At 36.0% G+C, this 26,977-nt stretch overlaps 1 protein-coding gene across 1 annotated transcript; it reads left to right on the top strand.

The window, feature by feature from the left end:
• Positions 1–12,128: 12,128 nt before the first annotated feature.
• LOC135152798 (nucleolin 2-like) lies at positions 12,129–26,735 on the top strand. The gene is made up of 4 exons (XM_064093907.1): positions 12,129–12,271; positions 12,883–13,156; positions 13,439–13,725; positions 26,717–26,735. Exons 1-4 carry the CDS (start codon positions 12,129–12,131, stop codon positions 26,733–26,735), a joined length of 723 nt encoding a protein of 240 aa, XP_063949977.1.
• The last annotated feature ends 242 nt before the right edge of the window (positions 26,736–26,977 follow it).

Genomic DNA, 26,977 nt, shown 5'->3' with positions numbered 1-26,977 from the left:
TCTTTGAGCTTTACATTAATAAATTCAACAACTTCATTTTGTTTTCGCACAAATAATCATTTACATCCCACCGACTTGACACCTTTAGGTGTATGAACTGCAGTTCCAAATATTTTTATTTTTAAAAATATGATTCGTAGGGCGCACTACTTTCACAACTTCAGGTGTGAAAGGACTACTGGTCCAAATAGTTTTTTTGTTGTAATTGCCTCAATTATGTCTTCTTTTCTCTTGGCCATTTTTATCTATATTCTCCAATAGAATTTGCTTCATGCATGATCCTCATTATCACTAATAACCTCAAGTTCATTAAATATCATCGATGTCGATTCGATTTATGATTCCACTTTATTTTGGATAGGACATAGTATATCGAGACCTCAATATTTTCAAGTACTTTTATGTTTTCTCTAATTTATCATGTCTATAATCTCTTCCTGAGATCCTTCAATCTCATGTCTATAATCTCTTCCGGAGATTCTTCAAAAATTATTGATTTCTCAATCTAGCTATCGTCAATTTTTGCTCCTTTTCACCCTTTTTTTTGTATAGGATATGGAACCAACTTGCCTATCACGCTTCAGGCGTTCTTTAGACATACTAGGTATCTTGAGGTTGTTCTTCCGTAACATTTATTGTACGAACAATCGGACCTTGCCTCTGCGTTTTATGATACTAATTAAAAGTTCGAACAGAATATTAACCTTAATCACTACGGCGCAAGCGATTCATATTCACGTCTTCTACTGTATTCCCTGATTCTCCTTAGACGAAGTGTGGCCTTCGATCTCCCAAGGTGTGCCTAATGTCATTAAATATTAATTTAATCCACTAAAGAATTAATATTTGCACTTCCTTTCCTAATTCCGTAAATTAATTATTTAATTCGGCTCTCATATTAATTGCTTATAAATTCCCCATGTTTAAGATATCACATGTCCATTAATTAAATTAATTTCTGACAATTAATTTAATCAATATCTTTTATCCTTGATCATCCACTCAACCTTATAATTGTGCAAGAACAAATCTGCCTGCAGGACTAAAGCATAATTACCTTTATGAGCTTTCAAGAGGACATCATCACCAGAATATATTTTTTGGACACGGTTTCCTTTTATAGTCAATATCCCACTCTGTATATAATGTCATTACCCAATACATAAATTCGTAATTTAAAATAAATTACTTAACTTATGAGTCAAGGCATGTGCATTAAATACAAGTGTCAATCACTATATCCGGATTAAGAACTTAAGCATTAATAACATCATAAAATCTTAGTTCTTTATTGTCAGAATTAAAGAAACAATTATTCTAATATTTTGATCCCGTTCAATATACACAAAGTATATAAGTATTATTCAATAGTCAAGATAAACTATTTCCAAATAATACTTCAGCTGTTCCAGTGGTTTGTCTAACACCACCTCGACTGTGAACCTTTATTATATTATATAAAGAGTCTGACAATCTAATCTTCTGCTATCCCATTTGATACTAGATTGTCTACAATATATAATATACAGACAATGTGAAAACATGCATTCAAGATTCTCAGATAATTGTTATATACTTCAAACGAATATTTCAGTATAACCCTAACAATCTCCCACTTATACTCAAGATATTCTTTGAGTATATCAGTGTCTATTACAAGCAATCCACTACCAACTATAATAACTATGTGACCAAGTATCTGACTCCTATCGCTTCCACGTGCTCCTGAAAAGCCTTAGCTGGTAAGCTCTTCGTGAAAGGATCTGCCCGGTTATCCTTTGATGCTATATCAGCCACAATGATATCTCCTCGCTTAACGAACTGTCGTATGAGGTGATACTTACGCTCTATGTGTTTCGCTGCCTTATGGGCCCGTGGTTCCTCGATATTCGCCACAGCACCAGTGTTATCACAATAAATCGTGATTTGTTGTGGCAGATTAGGAACCACATCCAAATCCAGCAGGAAGTTTCGGAACCATATAGCCTCTTTGGCTGCCACATATTTGGCTTCCATAGTTGAGTTTGCGATGCATTTCTGCTTCACACTCTTCCATATTACGGCTCCACCTCCCAAAGTAAAAACACATCCCGAGGTGGACTTTCTCTTATCCTTATCTGTCTGGAAATCTGAATCGGTATATCCCAGAGGCAATAAATCAGAGGAATTGTAAACTAACATATACTCCTTAGTCCTTCGCAGGTACTTGAGTATTGGTTTTACAGCACTCCAATGTTCCTGTCCTGGTTTGACTGGTATCTGCTAACCATGCCCACGACAAAGCAGATATCAGGCCTCGTACATAACATTGCATACATTAGGCTTCCACATGCCGAAGCATAAGGAACTGCCTTCATGTTCTCTATCTCCTTAGGTGTCGAAAGACACTGGCTCTTTGATAGAGTAACTCCATGTCCGAAGGGCAAATTACCCTTCTTGGAGTCCTGCATGTTAAAACGAGCTAATACGTCATATATGTAGGGCTCCTGAGATAAAGCCAACATCCTTTTCTTGCGATCCCTTATAAGTTTGATCCCAAGGATGTATGCTGCTTCACCTAAGTCCTTCATTTCAAATTGTTTGAACAACCATGCCTTTATTGAAGACAACATCTTAACATTGTTTCCAATGAGTAAAATGTCATCAACATAAAGCACTAGAAAAACCACTGCATTTCCCTCACATCTCTTATACACGCATGCTTCGCTTGGACATTGATAAAATCCATATGACTAGACTGCCTGATCAAAGCGAATGTTCCAATACCTAGAAGCTTGTTTAAGTCCATAAATAGACCTCTTCAGCTTACATACAAGATGCTCTTGGCCTTCTTTAATGAATCCCTCTGGTTGCTGCATATGGATGGTTTCCTTAAGATTTCCATTAAGGAAAGCTGTCTTGACATCAATTTGCCAAATCTCATAATCAAGATGAGCCGCTATAGATAAAAGAATACGGATTGACTTAAGCATGACTACTGGCGGAAAGGTTTCCTCATAATCGATACCTTCTTTCTGAGTATACCCTTTCGCAACAAGTCTTGCTTTCCAGGCTTTCACCCTTTTGTCTGATCCCCTCTTTTTCTTTTAGACCCACTTACATGTAATAGGTTTTATACCTTTGGGTGGTTCCACGAGCTCCCAGACCTGATTAGAATATATTGATTCCATCTCAGAATCCATTGCCTTTTGCCAAAGACTTGCATCTTTGTCTTGTATTGCCTCTTCGTATGTCCGGGGATCATCATTATGTTCACCAGAGACCAAGTCCGAAGACTCTCCCAAAAACATGAATCTGTCGGGCTGTCGAACAACCCTCCCACTACGATGAGGAACTAGTGCGGTATTAGTGACCACAGTCTGCTGTGGTTGTTCTACTTGTACTACAGGTTCATTATTCGTCCCTCCCACTAGTTCCTCAAAACGATACTACTCATGGGTTTGTGATTCATTATATAGTCTTCCTCTAAGAATCTTGCATTGGTGCTAACAGTGACATCCCGATTCTTAGGACTATAAAATAAATAACCTTTTGTTCCCATGGGGTAGCCTACAAATAGCTTTACTTCTGTACGAGATTCTAGCTTAGTCACATTCTTGTTCAGCACATGTGCTGGACAACCCCATATCCGAATGTGTCTCAGACTCGGTTTGTCCCCGGTCCACAATTCCAAAGGGGTTTTAGGAACCGACTTAGAAGGTACTAAGTTCAGAAGATAAGCTGCTGTTTCTAAGGCATGTCCCCGAAACTACTTGGGTAAATCTGAATAACTCATCATCGATCTAACACTCTCTAAAAGAGTCTGGTTCCTTCTCTCTGCTACACCGTTCTGCTGGAGTGTGCCTGGTGCAGTCAACTGGGATTCTATCCCATTCTCTGATAAATATTCCCTGAATTCCCCAAGCAAGTATTCGCCACCACGATCTGATCGTACTGACTTGATACTTTTATTATGTCGCTTCTCCGTTTTAGCTTTGTACTCTTTGAACTTATCAAAGCACTCAGACTTACGGCGCAACAAATAAACGTACCTATATCTAGAATAATCGTCAATAGAAGTGACGAAATACTCATAACCACCTCTTGCTTGGATATTCATGGGTCCACATAAATCAGAGTGAACCAATCCTAACACTTCTTTGGCTCTATTCCCCTTTGCCTTGAAAGGCCTATTGGTCATTTTACCTTCCAAGTAGGATTCACAAACTGGAAATGGCTCCACTGCCAATGAGCCTAAAGGCCCGTCTACTACCAGTCTTTGAATCCTCCTCAAGTTAATATGACCTAATCTCAAGTGCCAAAGATATGTTTGGTTCAAACTAGAAGGTTCCTTTCTTTTATTAGAGGTAGAAGATGTGTTGTTCAATACCCTATGTTGTAGTTGCAGTGTAGGTTGACTAGGATTAATTATATACAAATTGTCTTGCAATGTACTAGAACATATAATCCGTTTATTCATCATAATAGAATGTTAGATATAATTGATGATTACTAATGTTCTTAAAGTTTGTTTTAGAACAGGAGTGATCAGAGTTTAAGCTGGAAGCTGATCAGAGTTTGATGTAGCTGATCAGAGTTTAGTAAAGTCTGATCAGAGTTTGATAAAGTCTGATCAGAGTTTACATAGTCAAGACTTGTCAGAGTTTACACGTGGAAAGAGCTCAGAAGCGGATATACTTCAAGGAAGGATAGAAGCGGAGGAGTGATTTGCTGACTATGGAAACTAAACAGAAAACTGGAGCAATCTTTGATTGATAGAATACATAGCTGATTTATAGGATATCAAATCAGAGATTGATTTTGTAACTTTGTCTATATAAACACAGATTAGGGTTACTCTATATGAGTTGAGTTATCGAGTACATTGTTAAGAACCCTAGCAGCTCTTAGTGATACAATATAAATCACTGAGAGAGTTTTTGTAACTATTAAAGCTTTGTGAATAAGAGTTTATTACTTTCAATCTCTTATATTGTCATATTGTGTTACAGATTGTGATCACTATATCATCTTATATAGTGAGTTTATAGGACCTAACAAGTGGTATCAGAGCCAGCTCTGTTAAGATTACTACAGTGAGATCTTAATCACAATCATGTCTGAAAAATCACAAGCTTCATCCTTTAGAGTTCCAATCCTTAAGGCATCTGAATATCCAGTCTGGAAAGAAAGAATGATCATATTCTTAGACTCTGTTGATCCAGAATACCTTGACAGGATCTATGATGGACCACATATGCCCACCAAGCTCTCTGTTGGGCTTGCAGATGAACCTCAGAAGATGGTCCCAAAAGAAAAGAAAGATTATACCCCTGAGGACATCTTGTCAATTGGTAAAGACTCTAAGGTGAAACACCTTCTGCACAGTGCCCTTGATAATGCAATGTCTAATAGGGTGATTGGGTGCAAAACTGCTAAACAAATCTGGGATGCTCTGGAAACCAGATGTCAAGGAACTCAGGCCATTAAGAAAAACAGAAAAACAATCCTTACACAGGAGTATGAGCACTTTGACTCAAAATCTGGTGAGTCCTTGACAGATCTGTATGACAGATTTGTCAAACTGTTGAATGACTTATCTCTGGTGAACAAGGAATATGATCTTGAAGACTCAAACCTCAAATTCCTTCTGGCTCTTCCTGAAAAATGGGATTTGAAAGTCACCACAATAAGAGACAATCTTGATCTTGGAGAAATGTCTCTTGATGATGTTTATGGAAGACTGAAGACTCATGAACTTGAGATGGAGCAGAGGAGCAAACGTCATGGAGGAAAATCAAAGTCTGTTGCTCTGAAAGTTCAAGAGGAAGCTGCTAAGAGCAAAGGAAAAGCTCATGTCACAAAGTCTGACATTGAGTCATCAAACTCTGATGATTCAAACTCTGATGTTCCCTCAGACTCTGAAGAAAGTGATGATGAGATGATGCAGTTAGCAGCATTGATGGTGAAAAGCTTCAAGAAGTTGGCCTACAAAAAGTTCAACAAAGGCAAAAGTTTTTCAAGGAAAGACAGAAACTCTGACAGAGTTTATGATAAGAAGAACTTTAGGAAGAATGAGAGCAAGGAAGGGATAGCTGGAAAAGCTGACAAGTATACCTGTTTCAACTGTGGTGAAAAGGGTCACTTTGCATCTGAATGCAAGAAAGCCAATAAAGAAAAAGAAAAAGCCTTTATCACCAAGAAGGGAAACTGGACAGATACATCTGATTCAGAAGAAGAAGTCAATTATGCTCTGATGGCAAACACTGACAACAACCCTGAATCTACTGCAAAGGTACCTCATTCTTCTCTTGCCTTTGATACTGAAGATATAACTGAGCTAAGACTGTTCCTTAAAACTTTGCATATCAGCTTTAGAGATCAGACTTTAGAGAATGAAAGATTAAAACCTGAAACTCTAAGTGTAAAGAAAAGGAATGATTATCTAGAAAAAGAATTGGTTCAGATGCTAGAAGTTCAGAAAGAAAGAGATGATGCTGTCATTATCAAAGATGAATTATTAAAGAGGTATGCATCTCTTCAATCAGAACTTGCTAAGGAAAGAGACATTATTAAAACATGGACTAATTCAGGCAAAACCACTCAGGATATCTTAGGTAGTGGAAACTGGAAGAAGGGACTAGGTTACACTGATAACTCAGAAGCTGAGTCATCAAAAACAGAGTTTGTTAAAACTCAAAAACCTAAGGTTAAACCTGTTAAATTTGTTGCTGAATCCTCTAAGTCTAAACAGAATAGACCAAAATCAGAGATTAACAACAATTTAAAATCTGATAAGCCCAAACAGGTTAACATAGGACTGATGACTCAGAAACAGCTTAAACATAAGCTTAAAGAGGTAAAGTCTGATGACAAAAACAGGGAACCTAGGAAAAATAGAAATGGCAAGACTGGAATAGACAAGAGTAATAACTACATGCCTATTCCAAATGCACCTAGGAAGACATGCCATAACTGTGGGAATACTAATCATCTTGCTAATTTTTGCAGGAAGAACAAGGACATTAACTCCTTACCTACAAAGTCTGGAGTTAGCAAAAGTAGTATTAGATATAAACCACAAGATCCATGTTTTCATTGTGGTAGTTTATGGCATTCTATCTATACTTGCAAAGAATATCATAGTTTGTATTATGATTATTATCAATTGAAACCTTCTTTAAAGGTTAATAAAAACTCTGCAAGTACAAACTCTGTTTCTAGTACAAACTCTGTTACAAAGTCTGTTAGCTCAAACTCTGATAATAATAATTCCGCTGCAAAAGCTAACAAACTTAATAAGGCCAAGGGATCCAAGCAAGTCTGGGTCCTTAAAACTAACAATTAGTGGTCTTTGTGATTGCAGGGCAACAGGAAGAATATCCTAGTCTTGGACAGTGGATGTTCAGGACACATGACTGGAAATAAGACCCTGCTGTCAGAGTTTGTGGAGAAGGCTGGCCCAAGTGTTTCTTATGGAGATGGCAACATAGGAAGGACTCTGGGATATGGCAATATCAATCTTGGAAATGTCATCATATCAAATGTAGCTCTTGTTCAAGGGCTAAAACACAATTTACTCTCTGTCAGTCAAATCTGTGACAGAGGATATCATGTTGATTTCTATGAAGAACACAGTGAGATAGTAAGCAAGTCAACAGGCAAAGTGGCAGTGATTGCTCACAGACATGGGAATATCTATGAAATCCACTTGCCTACAAACTCTGAAGGAAAATCAATCTGCTTGTCTACAAGAATCTCTGCAGAAGAAAGTTGGAAGTGGCACAAGAAACTCTCACATCTCAATTTCAACTCCATAAATGAGCTTATAAAGAAAAAGCTTGTGAGAGGACTCCCTGAATCACTACTCACATCTGATTGATTATGTGATTCATGTCAAAAGGCCAAGCAGAGAAAGACATCTTTCAAGAGTAAGACTGAATTCTCAATAAAGAAACCATATTATCTTCTACATGTTGATCTATTTGGACCAGTTAATGTACCATCCATTGCAAGGAAGAAATATGCTCTTGTCATTGTTGATGAGTATACCAGATACACTTGGGTATATTTTCTTCACTCTAAAGATGAAACAGCCTTGCATCTGATGGATCATGTGAAGCAACTGGATCATGGATCTGAAGACAAAGTAAAGATCATTAGAAGTGATAATGGAACTGAGTTCAGAAATTCAACAATAGAAGAGTTCTGCAAAGAAAGAGGTGTAGTGCAACAATTTTCTGCACCTGGTACACCACAGCAAAATGGTGTAGTTGAGAGGAAAAACAGGACTCTTATAGAAGCTGCCAGAACTATGCTTGATGAGGCTAAGCTACCTACTTATTTCTGGGCAGAAGCTGTTCAAACAGCTTGTTTCACTCAAAATGCAACCTTGATTAATAAGCATGGCAAGACCCCATATGAGATGGTGAAGAAAAAGAAGCCAAATCTGAAGTACTTTCACATATTTGGGTGCAAATGCTTTGTATTGAAGACTCATCCAGAACAGCTTACCAAGTTTGATTTAAAAGCTGATGAAGGCATTTTTGTAGGTTATCCTCTGACAACAAAGGCCTTCAGAGTCTACAACCTCAGAACCAAGGTGATCATGGAATCCATACATGTGTCATTTGATGACAAAAGAATCATGGGATTAGCAGATATGGATGATCATGAAGAACTGCATTTTGAAAATGAAGAAATATTCTCTGATTCAACAAACTCTGATGAACAGTCAAACTCTGATTGTGAACAAAATACAGCAAACTCTGGTGAAAATTTACAAGTTCATGATGATGAAGCAATTGTTGAGGGGGAGCATCAGAATGTTTCAGATTCTACCCAAGACTCATCAGAGAATGCTGACTCAAACTCATCAGAGAATACTGATTCAAACTCTGATAGCACAAATTTAGGGGGAGCTACAGAGAATAATCAACAGAATCAGGAGAGCATGGATCAAGGGGGAGGATCCAATGATGAAAATGGTCAACTTCCACATGCTAGGAAGTGGACAAAATCTCACACACCTGATTTAATAATTGGCAATCCAGAAGCAGGTGTGCAAACAAGGACAGCTACAGCAAATGAGTGTTTACATCATTGCTTTCTGTCACAAACAGAACCTAAAAAGGTGGAGGAAGCTCTTCAAGATGCTGACTGGATTCAAGCAATGCAAGAGGAGCTAAATGAGTTTGAGAGAAACAAAGTATGGACCCTAGTACCAAGACCTAAAGACAGATCCATAGTTGGTACAAAATGGGTGTTCAGAAACAAAACTGACAGTGAGGGTGTCATTACAAGGAATAAAGCAAGGCTTGTGGCAAAAGGGTATTCACAACAGGAAGGTATTGATTATGATGAGACATTTGCTCCAGTTGCAAGATTGGAGGCAATTAGAATCTTTCTGGCCTATGCTGCTCACAAGAAATTCAAGGTATTTCAGATGGATGTCAAAAGTGCTTTTCTAAATGGAAAACTGGATGAGGAGGTATATGTTGAACAACCTCCAGGCTTTGTGGATCCAAAACATCCAGACTATGTCTATAGATTGGACAAGGCACTTTATGGACTAAAACAGGCTCCAAGGGCATGGTATGAAACTCTGGCTCAATTTCTTCTTGAAATTGGATTTACTAGAGGTACCATAGATAAAACCTTGTTTTATTTGAATCATGGTAATGATCTGCTTTTAGTTCAAATCTATGTTGATGACATTATTTTTGGCTCCACTAATGCTAAACTCTGTCAAAGATTTGCCAAGCTCATGCAGTCTAGGTACCAAATGAGCATGATGGGGGAACTCAGCTATTTTCTGGGTTTACAAGTTAAACAGACTGAAGATGGGATTTTTATAAATCAAGCCAAGTATACCAGAAATCTTTTGAAGAAATTTGGTATGCAAGACAGTTCAGCTGCAACTACTCCTATGGCAACAGCAACCAAACTAGACAAAGATACTGGTGCATCAGTGGATATTACAAACTATAGAGGAATGATTGGATCTTTGCTTTATCTGACTGCAAGTAGACCAGACATCATGTATGCCACATGTCTATGTGCAAGATTTCAGGCAGATCCAAGAGAGCCTCATCTGATTGCAGTGAAGAGGATATTCAGATATCTCAAGGGAACCACATCATTGGGATTATGGTATCTTAGAGAATCAGATTTTAGTCTAATTGGATACTCTGATGCAGATTTTGCAGGTTGCAAAATTGACAGGAAAAGCACAAGTGGGAGTTGTCAATTTCTGGGTGGAAGACTTGTTTCTTGGTATAGCAAGAAGCAAAAGTCCATTTCAACATCAACAGCAGAGTCAGAGTATATAGCTGCAGGCAGCTGCTGTGCTCAAATTCTTTGGATGAAGAATCAACTTTTGGACTATGGGTTATCCTTTTCTAAAATTCCTATTTATTGTGATAACCAAAGTGCTATTGCTATGACAGGAAACCCAGTTCAACATTCTCTGACAAAGCACATCAGTATAAGATATCATTTTATAAGGGAGCATGTGGAGGAAGGAACCATTGAACTTCACTTTGTTCCTACTGATCAGCAGCTAGCAGACATATTCACCAAACCACTAAGTGAAGCAACCTTTACTAGACTGGTGAATGAGCTAGGAATGATATCAGGAACTGAGTAAACATAATGGTCAGATCTTTCAAATTTAAATTGTCAAATTACCATATGTATTGCTCACACATTTGCCATGATATACTCTGATTGTTAAACTCTGATGACATTCTCTGATGATATACTCTGGTTGTTATACTCTGATGATACACTCTGATCGTCATTCTCTGACGATATTCTCTGATATTTGTAAACTCTGATTCTTGTTAAATTATCTCATTTTTATTTCTCTGAGACACATCACCTGTGAAGATACTATGAAGCATGATCTGAATTAGTAATCATAAATCTTAGTTTAGTTCTGTAATCTTGATCTCAATTTTGTGCTACTATTTTACACTATATGCATATTGATTTCATTGAGACTCTACTACTTCACATATCTTAATTATAAGTGAGACTGATTAATTTGCATTTTCTCTCAGTAAATTAGACAGTGTTTATAAACTCTGATGCTATACACACCCCTGGAAATAAGCATAGTACTCCTTTGAGATCTTAGATGTCCATATGACAGTGACTGGGAAGACCCAAACACTTACTGGTATTAAGTAATTGCCAAGATTTTATAATCTATGGTGACCAGTCACAATCTCTGATTACTGGAGAAATACTGTTGCAAAATTATCCTTAAAGGTCGTGATTCATTTACACTGAAAAGCGTCCTTTGAAAAAAAAAAAAAAAAAAAAGGGGGTTAGTTTATTTTATATATTTCTTCATCAGAGTATGCCTATTGTCTATGTCTTGAGAGTTTAAATAAATTATTCTTGTCTACCTTATAATTACGAAATTGTGAAATTCTTAAGTCTCTGATCTCATATGTTAAATCACACACATTATTTCACAAAGCACATTATTGAGCTATGGATTTTATAACAAACTCTGATTTATTGATGAATATTCTGAAAATTATGTCCTTATTCTGAGGTATTTAGAAATTTATTTTCTTTGATGTAAATCTCAGAGTTTAAAATTCGAGAGATTTGATCTTGATTTTTTAAAATCTTGTACATTTCAGGAGTTCAAATATTCAGAGAATATGAAGGGAGTATTTCAAACGGATGTATTGTTAGTGGGTTTACATGAAAAACATTTTAATAGGAGAACGTGTAATCAGCATTTATAACTGCACATGTTTTACTGCGCTCATGATTATTACTCTCTTTTCTCCATCCCACTAACATTCATCTACCAGTTAAAATCTGACAGGTGTCCAAGTGAACAAAGAGCCCAAGCGTGTACAGCTAAACAAAATCTGAAGAGTTTATCATCAGATTTTATTGCTTACTCTTCACTTATACACTTAATCTTTACACACACTCTCTCAACAAACTCTCACTCTCTTCTCTCTGAAATTCAAATCTTCTCTCACACACCTCCTCAAACACCTTCTTTCATAAACTCTGTTCTAATGGCCACTACAGCATTCATCTTTGCAGGTGTGGAATTTGTTACCAATAACCATGCTGCTATTCTAAACACTGCCGACGCTCCAAGGGATTATCATCCCATGCAGCAATTTCTGGCACAGAGTGCCATTGCTACCGCTCTTACCGCTCCTGCCAGACTCTCAGGCAGCCAGATCATCAATTTCTGGAGGACGGGTAAGTATGACAATGGTGGTGAAGATGGATCACCATTGGACATGCTACAGTCAGAACAGCATTCAACCTGCCAGAGCTCGACACTGCTTATATCACTAATGGAGATGCAAATCTGAGGACAATGATGACTGATTTGGGCTACAGTGAATCACTTGAAAAATTGGGACAACTGAAGCGCCCAGGGCTCAGAAGGGAATGGAGTTTCTTCTTCGATTGCATCACCAGGGCTTTTCAAAAGAAGTCTACAAACTGGGATGCCATACCAATGGACATGCTGCAGATTGGGTATTCTCTGATCTACTCTACTAATTTTGATTTTGGTAGATTAGTTCTTAGAAATATTGGTGAAAGAATGCATGAGAATAGACAAGTCATATATTTCTCCAGATTCTGTCAATTATTGTTTAATGCTACTGTTGGTGAGGTAGATTTTAATGTTGATGATGAGATCAAGCCATTCAGGCTTCATAAAAGAGTGTTTAAGGACCTCATCTCCAAGGATGAGAAGTATCCAATTCAGAGACCTCTTCTAATTCCAGCTCAAATTAGAGCTAGGATGGATATGCCCCCAGTACAACAACAACAACAACCACAACCACAACAGCCTCAACCACCAGTCTCTCCTACAATCCCCAAACAACCCAGAACTTCTGCATCCAGGTCTAAAAAGAAGACAAAGTCTGATAAAACAGCAAACTCTGATGCTGTAAACTCTGATCCCATAAACACTGATCCTTTAAACACTGAAGCTGCTTCTCCTCAAAAGCAGAAAAGAAGAAGACTGGTTGCAGCCTATGATTATGATGATCTTGAACCTGCACATGCCGTAAACTCTGAACCTATTCCTACAACAGACACTGAACCTGTTCAGACCAGTCCTCAACAAAAGCCAGCTAGATTCAAAAGAAGGGCTCAAAAGCCTGCAAGGGCAAAGGTACCCATCACAGAGATAACAGATTTCACTCTTGAGGAAGAGCAAGCACCATCTACCACACTACCAGAACCTTCTCAAGCTCTGATGGTACTTCCTCTTCAGGCTGTTCCAATCTCTGATGGTGCTACAGCATCTACTACATCCTCTGAAGTAGATGAAGAAATAAAGTGTGATGAACCAGTTACAACTGAAGCTGGAGCAAAAATGTCTGATCCTCAAACTCCATTATCTGATCATGGCCCCTCCACTCCAATTCCTCATTCTCCAATGAAAATTCCTGAGGATGCCATTGTTCATGATACAGCTCCAGAAAACTACAAGTCTGATGTAGTTGATGAATCTGACAAAGTAGCTTTGGAAGCTCTGCAGTCTCTTGCTAAGGCTGGTGAAGAGCCTAGCAAATCACAGTTTAAAACTCAAGAAAAATCTGCTCAAGATACTGTTGAGAAAGTTGCTGATCCTGCATCTGATAATGATGAGGATGATGAAAGTTCAGATGATGACAATGATGAAAATGATACTGAAGTTCCTCAGTCACATCTACAACAAAAGTGGGAGTCTACCAGCCAGTATAATGCCAGGCTACAAACTCTGAACACAGACTCTGAGCCACTTCCCAGGGATCTTCAGGTTGATCCACCAAGTGAAGTATGGGATAAACTCTGGCTGAGCCATCAACATTCTCTGGAGCCAGCAAAAGCTGAAGATTTTCTATCTATGGCAGAGAATAAAATCACAAACTCTGATGTCATGTCAAGCCTCAAGGCTACAGTTCTATATTTAAAGACATTTCATCCTGCTCAAGCTCAGACATCTAAGTCTATAGATAGTCTCAGAACAGAGGTAGCTGGTCTCAAGGAAGCTCAAACTATGGAGAAGAAAAGAAACCACATACCTCTGAAAGATGATGTTCAGAAGCTGGTATCTGCAAATGAATCTCTGGAAAAGAGGATGACCACCATTGAGTCTACTCAAGAAAAGATGTCCAAGCAGCTGGAAGCCATCCAATCTTCACTTTCTCTGATAACTTCTATACTGATTCCTGATGAGGATGATGTCAAAAAGGGGGGGAGAGTAGCTAAGGTCAAATGCAAGTCTACTGTTCAAACTCTGAAGAGAAAGAAGAAGGATGATGATGATGATGTGGATGACTTCACAAAGCACAAGAGATTTCAAGCAGGGACTGGTGGAAGAGTTTCAAACTCTGACAGTCAAAAACAGTCTAAGCAAAGCACAAAGTCTGCTCCAACACATAATGTCACATCTGGATCTAAGCAAAGACCAGTGATTGGATCAGATAAACCCATGACTGATGAAGAGCTTGCTAGATTGATTTTTGAACAAGAAAATCCAGAAGCCAAATTGGATTTGGAGTTGATTGCTGCAGAGGAAGCTGAGCTGAAGAAGGAACATGTTGAAGCTATAAACTCTGGAAAAATTCAAAAGCCTGCAAAATCAACTACCAAGCCAAAAGAAAAAGGGATATTGATCAAGGAAGCTACTGTTGCTGATCAGAGTTTATCAGTCAAAAAGGTATACTCTGAAGATGAGTATACATCCAAGGGAAAAAGCAAAGTAGATGAACACCTTGAGAAAGGCTGAGATAAGAAGAAGTCTACAACCTCTGACAAAGATCAAGTTGTAAAGGAAAAGAAATCAGAAGCTGCAATCTCTGACAAAGCTCATGTTGCAGAACCTCAACAAGAAAGATTAACCTCTGACATAGCTCAAGTTAATAAGGATGCAAAGAAAGACACAACCTCTGACAAAGCTCAAGCTGTGTTCAAACCAACAACTACTCCATTGGCAGGATTTGCAAAGCCTAGTCTGATGACTGAAATAAACTTTGAAAAGGGCTCAATTCAACCAATCTCTCGTCAAAAGGCAGGAAGAGATAAAGGAGGGCTGGGATCCAAATATGAGAAATTTGATCAGAGTATAGGATCAATGTCAGCAGACCCCTCATCTCTATGTGCTCCCAAGACTGGAGCATTACAAGAAAGAATGGACAAATTAGATTCAGTCCAGCTGGTGAAGAATGACAGAGGAGATAACATTCTTATCTACTTCATGTCTGATGGAACAGTGTTTAGAGTAATAGAAGCTGATCTGTATGCTAAACACTGGGAAGAATTGAGATATGTATCACACATTTCAAGTAAAGAACAAGTCATGCCAACACATCTCCAACCTGCTTAAAGATCAAATCAGAAGAAAGATGGGTATTACAGGAAACAAAAATGCTGGACCTTTCATTCCTAAATACTTCAATCATAAAGGACAGCTGGTTGAGATGAAGAAAAATTCAGCAAAAATAGTGACAATAGCTGGAATCAGAACTCTTGCATTCAATGAAGAGTCTGATAAAGCTTACAATATCAGGCTGGATAGAGACTTGAAAAGAAACAAGATCTATGATCTCAGAGCTGCAATTTATCAAACTGGAGTTTCAGATCCAGAGCTGAGGGAGATCAAGAGACAAATGATTACAGTACTTGAAGAAGCTGAAAGAGAACTCCTCAAAGGATATCTAAAGACAGCTCATGGTGTCTATGAAGCTAGGGAGTAAAGTATTAGTAAGTTTTAAAAAGTTTTCTGTTATATAGCTAAACTCTGTTGCATTTGACTTATCTGTTTTGACATCATCAATTATCTGTTAACTTGCACATAACTTATTTATGCACAAGTTGGGGGAGATTGTTAGATATAATTGATGATTACTAATGTTCTTAAAGTTTGTTTTAGAACAGGAGTGATCAGAGTTTAAGCTGGAAGCTGATCAGAGTTTGATGTAGCTGATCAGAGTTTAGTAAAGTCTGATCAGAGTTTGATAAAGTCTGATCAGAGTTTACATAGTCAAGACTTGTCAGAGTTTACACGTGGAAAGAGCTCAGAAGCGGATATACTTCAAGGAAGGATAGAAGCGGAGGAGTGATTTGCTGACTATGGAAACTAAACAGAAAACTGGAGCAATCTTTGATTGATAGAATACATAGCTGATTTATAGGATATCAAATCAGAGATTGATTTTGTAACTGTGTCTATATAAACACAGATTAGGGTTACTCTATATGAGTTGAGTTATCGAGTACATTGTTAAGAACCCTAGCAGCTCTTAGTGATACAATATAAATCACTGAGAGAGTTTTTGTAACTATTAAAGCTTTGTGAATAAGAGTTTATTACTTCTAATCTCTTATATTGTCATATTGTGTTACAGATTGTGATCACTATATCATCTTATATAGTGAGTTTATAGGACCTAACATAGAAACATTACGATCCGGACAAACATTATAACCATCCATAGCAAGTTTAGAAACCGAAATTAAATTCCTTCTAAAAGAAGGTACATAAAAACAATTGTTCAAAACCAAAATCCTATTAGAGCCAAAAGATAAATGAATAACTCCTACTGCAACTACTGCTACTTTCGTAGCATCTCCCATGAACACGTATATCTCGCCATCTCTAAGCATTCTGGATTGCTGGAACCCCTGCATAGAGTTACAAACATGATTAGTGTCTCCAGTATCTACACACCAAGTGCTCGTAGATATAGCCGCTATAAATGTTTCTGTAACTAGAGAAAGAGGCATACCAGTATTGTTTGTCTTCTTAGGAAGAGGACAATCCTGTTTCCAGTGACCCGACTGCTTGCACCGGTAGCACTTTCCCTTAGGCTTTTTCACACCACCTTGAACTCCCACTGCCTTCATAGCTTTCTGTGTCTGAGCCTTTTTCTTCTTCTTATTGCCTTTCGGCTTAGAGGAAGAACCTTTCTCAGCCACATTCACTTGAACACTCTAGCGAAATAATCCTTCAGCTGCCTGAAGTTCCGTCAGCAGTTCCGCAAGACTATACTGCCTCTTGTTCATGTTGTAATTCAAGCGGAACTGCTCAAAACTCTTGGGCAAGCTCATAAGGATAATGTCAATCTGGGTTTTCCCGTCAAGCTCAGCACCAAGGATCTCTATCCCATTCAGATGTGACATCATCTTAAGAACATGATCCCTTACAGGTGTACCTTTAGCCATCTGAGTGTTCATTAAAGCCTTCATGGCTACTTGCCTTCATGACTTGGACAACATATCATAAAACGCAGAACCGCAACCTGGCTCTGATCCCATTGTAGGAACAATCGGACCTTGCCTCTGCGTTTTATGATACTAATTAAAAGTTCGAACAGAATATTAACCTTAATCGCTACGGCGCAAGCGATTCAAATCCACGTCTTCTACTGTATTCCCTGATTCTCCTCGGACGAAGTGTGGCCTTTGATCTCCCAAGGTGTGCCTCTCCTTAAAACTCCGAAAATCCAAAACCCTAGCTGTCTCCTTGAGAAAAACGTCTGCCTCTCTCAAACTCTAGGATGAATTCGTTTTGGTGTGTATTTCAGCTTTAGGAGAACGAGAATATATATAGGCTACAGCAGGGATCATGGATCATTAGGTCAGGCCTTCCAATGACATTCCGGGCCAGGCCCAATGTCATTAATTATTAATTCAATCCACTAAAGAATTAATATTTGCACTACCTTTCCTAATTCCGTAAATTAATTATTTAATTCGGCTCCCATATTAATTGCTTATAAATTCCCCATGTTTAAGATATCGCATGTCCATTAATTAAATTAATTTCTGACAATTAATTTAATCAATATCTTTTATCCTTGATCATCCACTCAACCTTATAATTATGCAAGAACAAATCTGCCTGCAGGACTAAAGCATAATTACCTTTATGAGCTTTCAAGAGGACATCATCACCCGAATATATTTTTCGGACACGGTTTCCTTCTATAGTCAATATCCCACTCTGTATATAATGTCATTGCCCAATACATAAATTCGTAATTTAAAATAAATTACTTAACTTATGAGTCAAGGCATGTGCATTAAATACAAGTGTCAATCACTATATCCGGATTAAGAACTTAAGCATTAATAACATCATAGAATCTTAGTTCTTTATTGTCAGAATTAAAGAAACAATTATTCTACTATTTTGATCCCGTTCAATATACACAAATTATATAAGTATTATTCAATAGTCAAGATAAACTATTTCCAAATAATACTTCAGCCGTTCCAGTGGTTTGTCTAACACCACCTCGACTGTGAACCTTTATTATATTATATAAGGAGTCTAACAATCTAACGTTCTGCTATCCCATTTGATACTAGATTGTCTACAATATATAATATACAGACAATATGAAAATGCATTCAAGATTCTCAAATAATTGTTATATACTTCAAACGTATATTTCAGTATAACCCTAACATTTATATCATAGGAGCATATGTAGCCGGTGTTTGCGACATAGTCACTATTTTCTGGTCATTAAAATGAATCATCTTATGAACTTATGGTTCATATTCTTTATTTTGAGGATCGAGATGAGGCAATAATAATTCATTCTTAAATATCTATTTTCACCGGCTATTATATCCCCCTGATTTTAGGAAAACAAACTCGTTAAATTAAGTCATAACAAATACACATTGATGATTCCAAATGCACTCATATATGATATGTATCCAATTGAGGAATCGATCTTACTAACATGGTGGAAAATCTGTGATGACCAAATAATTTGTTTATGATGGGGAGAAATTCCAAAATTTGGTTTATATGATGCGAATCAATAAATATGTGATACAAAATAATCAGCAAAGTTATGGATGAGATAATACTCATAATGAGATGCATCAGCATTATAAGCATATATTCTAAATAATGAACCTCGCATACTTCAGGCTGCGAGTTGATAATAACTTTGTATACAATCATATATTTCAAAAAAATATCCCACTGTTCAACAATATGATATTTTTATCTCATGCCATATCTTCATTAATTCATTCTCAAAGATGATAAATCACAACTATATCTTTGCTGGTGATCAATTTTTCCTTATAAGCAAATAAAATTATGGTTATTATAAACTATTTGCATATAAAATTACTATTTGCATCTTTATCAAATTGAGATGGCTTAACTAGTCACGCCAAACAATAAACTTATAGTTAAACTTCTGGTTTACTTCAAAATCAAATTCAATTATGGTTATTATAAACTGATGACAAAGCTTTCTCCAAATTAATTTTAGTGCAATGAATTAGACTCAACATTTAAAGGCACTTGATATCTCAATGCGGTAAATTATATCAAATTTCATTCTTCAGTCCCCCTGTTTTTTTAGAGTATAATTGCATCAATACTATACATGCTCTCCTAAAGTAAAATCTACTTGAGAGAGTAGATAAAATATACATGCTCTTCAAGAGCCTTATACATGCTCTTCAGGAGCATTATTCACGCTCTTCCGGAGCATTATACATTCTCTTTCGAGTCTTATATTTAGAAAAACTATAATGAGACATCTTATATAATACTCACTTTTGGATGACTCATATTAGATATGAAGTATTGATACTAGTCATCTTTATATTAATCAAGAGAAATATTACTTATACAAATGACAGAAATATGACTAAAAAGAAATATTACTTATACAAATAATAGAAATATGACTAGAAATATTTGTAATGTCATGACCATTGCTACTGGCATGGTTGGTATCTTTTGATTTCGAAATAATGTCATATTATGGTGCAATATCATTTGTTGCAATACATAATCCTTTCATTAATAATTCCAATTTAGTAAACCACAATTAGTCATTATATCAACTCATGATTTTAACACCTTAATTTCATCAATTTCATAATACTGTATCTGCGGGATACAATATAATATTTATTTATTAAATTAAAATCCAAATATCATATTATTCTTTATATAAAATCATATTTAAGGAATATTATATCATTTAGGATAAACTTGTAATTTGATTAATATACTACTATATCACTCTTTTGTCACTCTTTTGGAATGTATTCAAGTGTTTAAACACACAACATTTATTTTATAGACCTCGCTCAATATCATATTTATAAAAAATATGATCAACATCCTTCTGAAATTTAACAAAAATTAAACACAAAGTCAATATGTGATAAACGAATATCATTATGGAGAGACAACTTTTGGTTATTATTTCGTGCAACTTCTGGTTGCAATCATTTACTAATTCTTAATAAAAAAAAATAACATCAACAGTTAGTTGTCGCTTATATCAACATCATTTAACTTAAGTGGTAAAACATATTTACAAATGCTAATTCTAAATGAACTATAAATTTAAAGGCACATAGTGACATTAACATTTTATCAATTATCAAGAATATTATCATATGGAGATCACATAATATCATGTATTTGAAGAATATGCATATGTAATATACTTTAATATGTGAGCAAGACAACTTGATATAAGTGACGTAGTGTGTGTGAGCGCACAAGTCATCTAATTAAAATCATAATATATGGTGTTTTGCTCATAAATTGAAAGATTAAATATGGACATGCAAGGACCTTTGTACCATATATTAATTGAGAATACATGGAGAAGGAATACTTAAAAGGTCGCACATAATTTACCTAGATAAGAAGTATAGAAAGCTTTTGTTTCACTCATACAACTATTATATATGTCATAAATTTGTTTATACAACCTACTTATTATGACAATTAAACTTAATACCAATTCAAACTCGGATTAAAGAGGACAATAACTAGAGGGAATGATTTCAGGATTAGAGGGTCATATATGACTCATGATGTTTTAAAATTAGAATATCTTACTATTTGATTTGTCTCCAGGTATGAGTATTTGTGACGGACCCACCTTAAATAACCGACTTAAGCATGCATATCGATATATATAATTAAACTACAGAATTATAAAGATTAATCTACATGTCTAATCCACAATCCCGGAATCACCAGGAATGAGTACGAACAACATCTAAAGTTATTACAACCCAAAATAAAATCCGAATTAAGTCTAAGTCATTACTACAAATTTTAAATCCCAAAAGTTCAAAAGATAACATTTAGGGAACTACGAGTTCCCAACCTGCTCCATCATATGGCGGTAAGCAATCCCATTCCCTGAGGTGGATTTACGTGCGGTCTGCTTGAATCGGGCCATTCTCGGGTTTCACTGAAGGGTTATAACAACAACAATATATATATGAGCATAAAGCTCAGCAAGTGAAAGCAGTAAATAAAACAGTTCACAATATGCAATATAACAAGTGCAAAAGCAACAACAGATATCACAAGGTATAAACACAAGTAAAGGTGCAATGTGGGGTATCAATTTATTGGAATTGGAAACACACAGCGCTACGAGCATTGGGGGGTGATCAGCCCACACCAAGCTCCGAACCACATAAAGTGATTCAACCAGGGAGGATCCTCGGCACACATTGGCCATAAACAGACATCAGGCTCCCCGCTACTGATGCTGCAAAAATTGACTGGCGCCTCAGTCTTATTATAAAATATTAACCAATTCCTTTTAAGGTCATTTCAAATCAAATCATTTTCAAAAAGGGGTCTTGATCAAAGACAAGTTATAAGCAAGGGTGTTTTCAAAATACAAGTGATCTTTCTAAAGTAAGGGATGTTATTAAGATCAGGGTTCCAAATGAGATAATTCAGTTTAATGTGGGGTATCAAGTTCTCATTATTCATCAAAGGACTATTGGAGTATAATCATGTGGTTGTAAGGTGATATTATATGAAAAGGTAATTCAAGTATTAAGGGTATTATTGGAATCCAAAGTCATGATCATGAGGGGTGATAAGGTAATTCAGTCCTAAGTAAACAGTAATTCAACGTTCATAGGGTATACAGTTACAAAGCAAGTATAAAGGAAGAGTTTCACTTGCCTGGATAAAGCTTACTGAACTCTTGTATAGATGCTTCTAGGGGTTCCTTGCCTGGCCTCCTACTTGCACCTATAATTAATAGTATCCTCGTCACTATAATGCTAACTACCCTTTCGTGTATAAACATATATATATATATATATATATATATATATAAATATATACATATGTAAAATATACACTTAAACTTAATTAAAACAAGTAACATAATCATCAAGTAATGCACATAACAAGTAAAGCATGGCATTTGTTACTTAACTAGTATCACTTAATGATCCTCTAATTATACTTAAATCACCTAAGCAATTAATCAAGTAGCACATAAGGTCTAAGACCAATACCTCCTAATTATACTCTACTGACCTCAACTTAACCAATTATTAGTAGGGCACACTTGTGCCCCACCTCCCAAGACTTACAAGTGAAGTGCAACCTAAGTGACTCACTAGTATGCTTACCTTGGCGACACTTGGGTGCCTTGGTAAAAATAATGCATCTACACTAAGTGAATTGACTTAAACTAACTTGCACTATCTAATATGACTTAAAACTAACTCATGGACTCAATATGAGGTCAAGGCCTCACTGATGACACACTCAAATGCAATGCATCTTAAGTGAACTCTAAAGTATGACTCCATGTGTGACACTTGTGTTCTTTAGTGGAAATGAGGCATCTCCACTTAAGGTATTCACTCTAAACTGACTTCTAAAGGTTAATATGATCCTAAGCTAACATTATGAAGTGGTGTGACTCAAAGGCCTTGCCTATATGGGTCCTTAAAAACTAGTGTACTTAAAGTGACCATTCTGCCTTGGCAGTTTGGCACCTCCTGGGGGTTTTGGCAAAAACAAGTGTTTCCTCCATGTGCATTGGTGAAATTGTGACTCCTCTGGATACCTAAGACTTAATTCTAAGTTGTGCACTTGGAATGACACTAAGGCCTTGCTCAGGCCTCCTTGGGCCTCCATGCCAAGTTGGCACAGAGCACCTTCACTTGCTGTGGGGACTGCCATGACCTTACCAACTTGAAACTCACTAAACTCACTCACTACACCAATTCAATGACTCAAATACCTTCCTAAGACTTCCCTAAGTTCATCTAAATCAAGGCCCCATGAGGGCCTCATCATTGACAAGGTTTTTAACACTCAAAAGTGCAAATGACACAATTGTGCCCTGTTCTGGGGTGTAACCTGAAATGTGTGTGTGCATCTATGTAAATGATGGTTTTATGACTTTTATGGCTACTGGAGACTTGTATACATCAAGTCCCAACTCCAGGAGACTTGGGCCTATGAGGGCCTAAGCATGACACATCCAATACTCATGTTTTCTATAGTGTAAAAATCTGCCATGGTGTGTGTGTGTCTCCTTCCACCTTAACATCCTCCAAAACTCCATATACCAACAAACCAAGCCACAAATCCTACTCTACAATATACATACACCTACTGACTAGTCACACAAAGCAAGATATCACAAAATTTAACCATCTAAAAGCACAAAACCGAGGCATTTATAAAGCAAAACAGAGCAGAATTTTCAGGGAGCATTCAAGAGCAAAATTTCGAATGTAACATCATGGTATTCACACAATGGCTACTGATTACTACTAGATATCATCATACACACCATAAACTATCATTTTAACACTTAGAACATGGCATGCATTACTCAAAAATCACATACAAAACTCAAATTCATAGCTTAACACTTGATTTTCACATAACTCAACATGCATTACTATAATCTCTCAAATATAGCTCTAAATCTCATTATAACATCAAGAGAATAGACATTCAAGGGCTGATTATTCACCAAAATCTCACCACATCAATATACCCTTCGAATTACAAGAAACCAATCTCAAAATCATGAGCTTTCCAAGTATAAACATACATACATTCGGCTCTTCTCTAGAATCATTGCCGAATGTGATGATTCAAGGGTGCATTGGCCAAAAAGAGATGAGTAACCTCTCCAAATACACATCTTGATCATCTATAGGAGCCACCAAAGTAGAGACCTTAAGCTCATAAGAACCAAGGCCCTACTTCGGCTCCAAATATCACATGCAACAAGAATCTAACCTCGAAATGGAAGGTTCAAGCTTGAATGGTGTAGAGCTTGTCTTGACAAAGCTTGAAATGTTGAAACAATGGAAGAAAATGGTGGAGAGGGGCTGGTTTTTGGGTTCAGCCGAGAGGGAGAGGAGAGAGTGGAGAGAAATGAGAGAAATGAGAGAGAGAGAGGAGAGAAATGAGGGTTTTGGTGGGTGAAAGGGGGTGTGACAAGTGGAGCTATATGCTTGCTTTGACCCCTCTTTTGACTAGAAAAGTGTTAGTGGGGTTGGAAATGTCTAGCTTGTCCTTGGAGGCAATGTAGGTGGTGTTTGCATGCAAGGGTAATGTAGACATTTGATAATTAATAAAAGTATGATTAAAAGAGTATTAAAAGAAAGAGTTTTAGTAAATAAAGTACAAATCTATAAATCATGAAATTAATATCACAAATAATATGAGATTTTAGAAGTTTAATAAAATAGTTTTCACAAATTTTGGACAAGGAATGAATTTAAAAGAAATATTACAAGTAGAGCTCTAATATACACATTTCATATAAATATAAAGCACGACATACACGTAAAATCTCGAGAAAAATATATGCACCAAAACGCTATTTTACAAGTTAAAGTTTATCGGCTACTCGCATTTATCGAATATCACTAAATTGTATCAATATCTATTATTATTTAATCGGGTAGCGACAACGATCACACTTATTAATATAAAGTCAAAACCGTCGCAACTAGTAATACTATTTAATCGCGTAGCGAGAATTATCCACCAAAAGTCATACAAGTACATTCTAACGATATACGAAAGTCACATAACAATAAACGAGTCAAATTCACATAACTTCGCAATTAAAACACGATATTTAATATATCACCAAAATGAAATACTGTAATATATATAAGTCAAATATTACAGACGTTACAGTATTGGATAGAATCATTTATTAACCATAACTTGTGAATTTATTTAAATCAAATAAATCACAAATATACAATCTAAACTTGCCTTATGTCCCAGTTGTCAAATATAAAATGATGTAGGAGATCACAAATGAGAATCATCGTACTGGATACATGAATAATTAAGATTATATTTATGTCCAAGAGTAAAAATAAATAAAATGAATCACCAGAATTTATGTAAATTTTACCCATATTTGAGAATGACATAACTATGTGATCATTCATAAAAAGGCAATTAAAAGTATATATAAGACATGACCACCAGAAATATGACATCGGAACAAGAAAACTATTAATTATAGCAAGAAGAGACAATTTAGTATGCATATATAAAATCAACCGGTAATAACAAATATACGAGGACACAAGCATAAAAATGAAATTATCACTTAATAGGTAAATATTAGTTTAGAGTACCTACGATCGAAATCATATCATCAATGTATACATGTTGAAGAATTTAAATGTCTAATATCAAATATACTAACCAATTAAAATTATAGAATATCAAGGGTCTTTACAAAAACATCTAAAATCTCTCAATTCTGGTGTAAAATAAATTTGATATAATTTTAGGAGAAATGCAAAACTAACATAACTCAAAGATACACACTTTGTATAAAACTATAAAATGAGAAAGGATGATGGATGGAGGCGTACCTTAAAATCTTACAATCTGATCATCAATTCTTTTAGGCTTACGATTCCTTACTACCAATAAATCTTTGAAAATGTATTGATAAATACCTTTAATATAGAAAGAACAACTCACACTTCGTAGTGAAATGAGTTCCCACCGATCAATTCATCGAAAATTTACATACCATGATCCTCTTGAATATAAGGTACGCCAACACACAAACAAAGAGAAAAAGGATGTGTGCAATATATAAACAAAGCGTAAAGCGAGATATAAACAAAAAAAAAAAGCAAGTCATGCTGATAACGTGTTATGTAATAATATATGTAGAAAGAAGGTTGAGAAAGCTAAAGAGAGAGAGAAGTAGATATATTATATTATACATCTCATCCCCTTCGAAGCTCATACAAGTGGCTTTTATAGGCCATCGATATATAAGTTACAAGACGAGTAAAAAGTCAAAAGTCACACACATTATTGATAGGAAAAATCAGGAGCCAAAAGTCATGAGGTCAATCCAAGAGCCAAAAGTCATGAGATCAATCCAAGAGCCTAAAGTCATCCACCATTATATTTCATAACATCTTTGTTTCTTTTGAAATAAGTGTTTTTATGTATAGTTATAAAATAAGAAAATTGTAATATTACATGTAGAAAGAAAATTGATAGAGACAAGGAAGAAGTAGACATCGCATTATTCATATTATCTCATTGACAAGCTCATACAACTGGTTTTTTTATAGGTCATCGATAAATAAGTTATAAGATAGCATTATTCATATTATCTGATTTACAAGCTCATACAATTGGTTTTTTTATAGGTCATCGATATATAAGTTACAAGACAAGTGAAAATGCAAAAGTCACATATATTATTAGAGTCGCGATATATAGAGAACCAATGCTTAAAATAGAACCATAGAACCACTAAGTTTCTGCTGCAGAACCCTATATTTTACATAGATTTTCAGGATCTAAATTTAAATACCTGTTTTTATGCATCATTGTGTGTGTTCAGAAGTAATTTCAAAATATAATACATAAATAAGACATTTTTTTCATGTGCAGTTCTGCTGCAGGACCCTAACTAATACTAGAAATAAGGTAAGGGTTCCCTGTCTAATGGTTCTCTCTTGAACATGACCCTATATTAATCAGAAGTCAAAAGTCATGTTAGGCCGAGTAAACTCACTATATTAATTTATATAGTGAACACAATCAATACCAAAATACTCAATTAAGAGAATAATTCAACTGTACTCTTATTCACAAATCACAGTAGCTTACAAATACTCTCTTAGTGATTTATAACTTATCACTAAGAGCTGC

This window comes from Daucus carota, chromosome 5 (assembly GCF_001625215.2).
Source record: "Daucus carota subsp. sativus chromosome 5, DH1 v3.0, whole genome shotgun sequence".
NCBI lineage: Eukaryota > Viridiplantae > Streptophyta > Magnoliopsida > Apiales > Apiaceae > Daucus > Daucus carota.
This window is presented reverse-complemented; position numbering and strand designations above follow the sequence as displayed.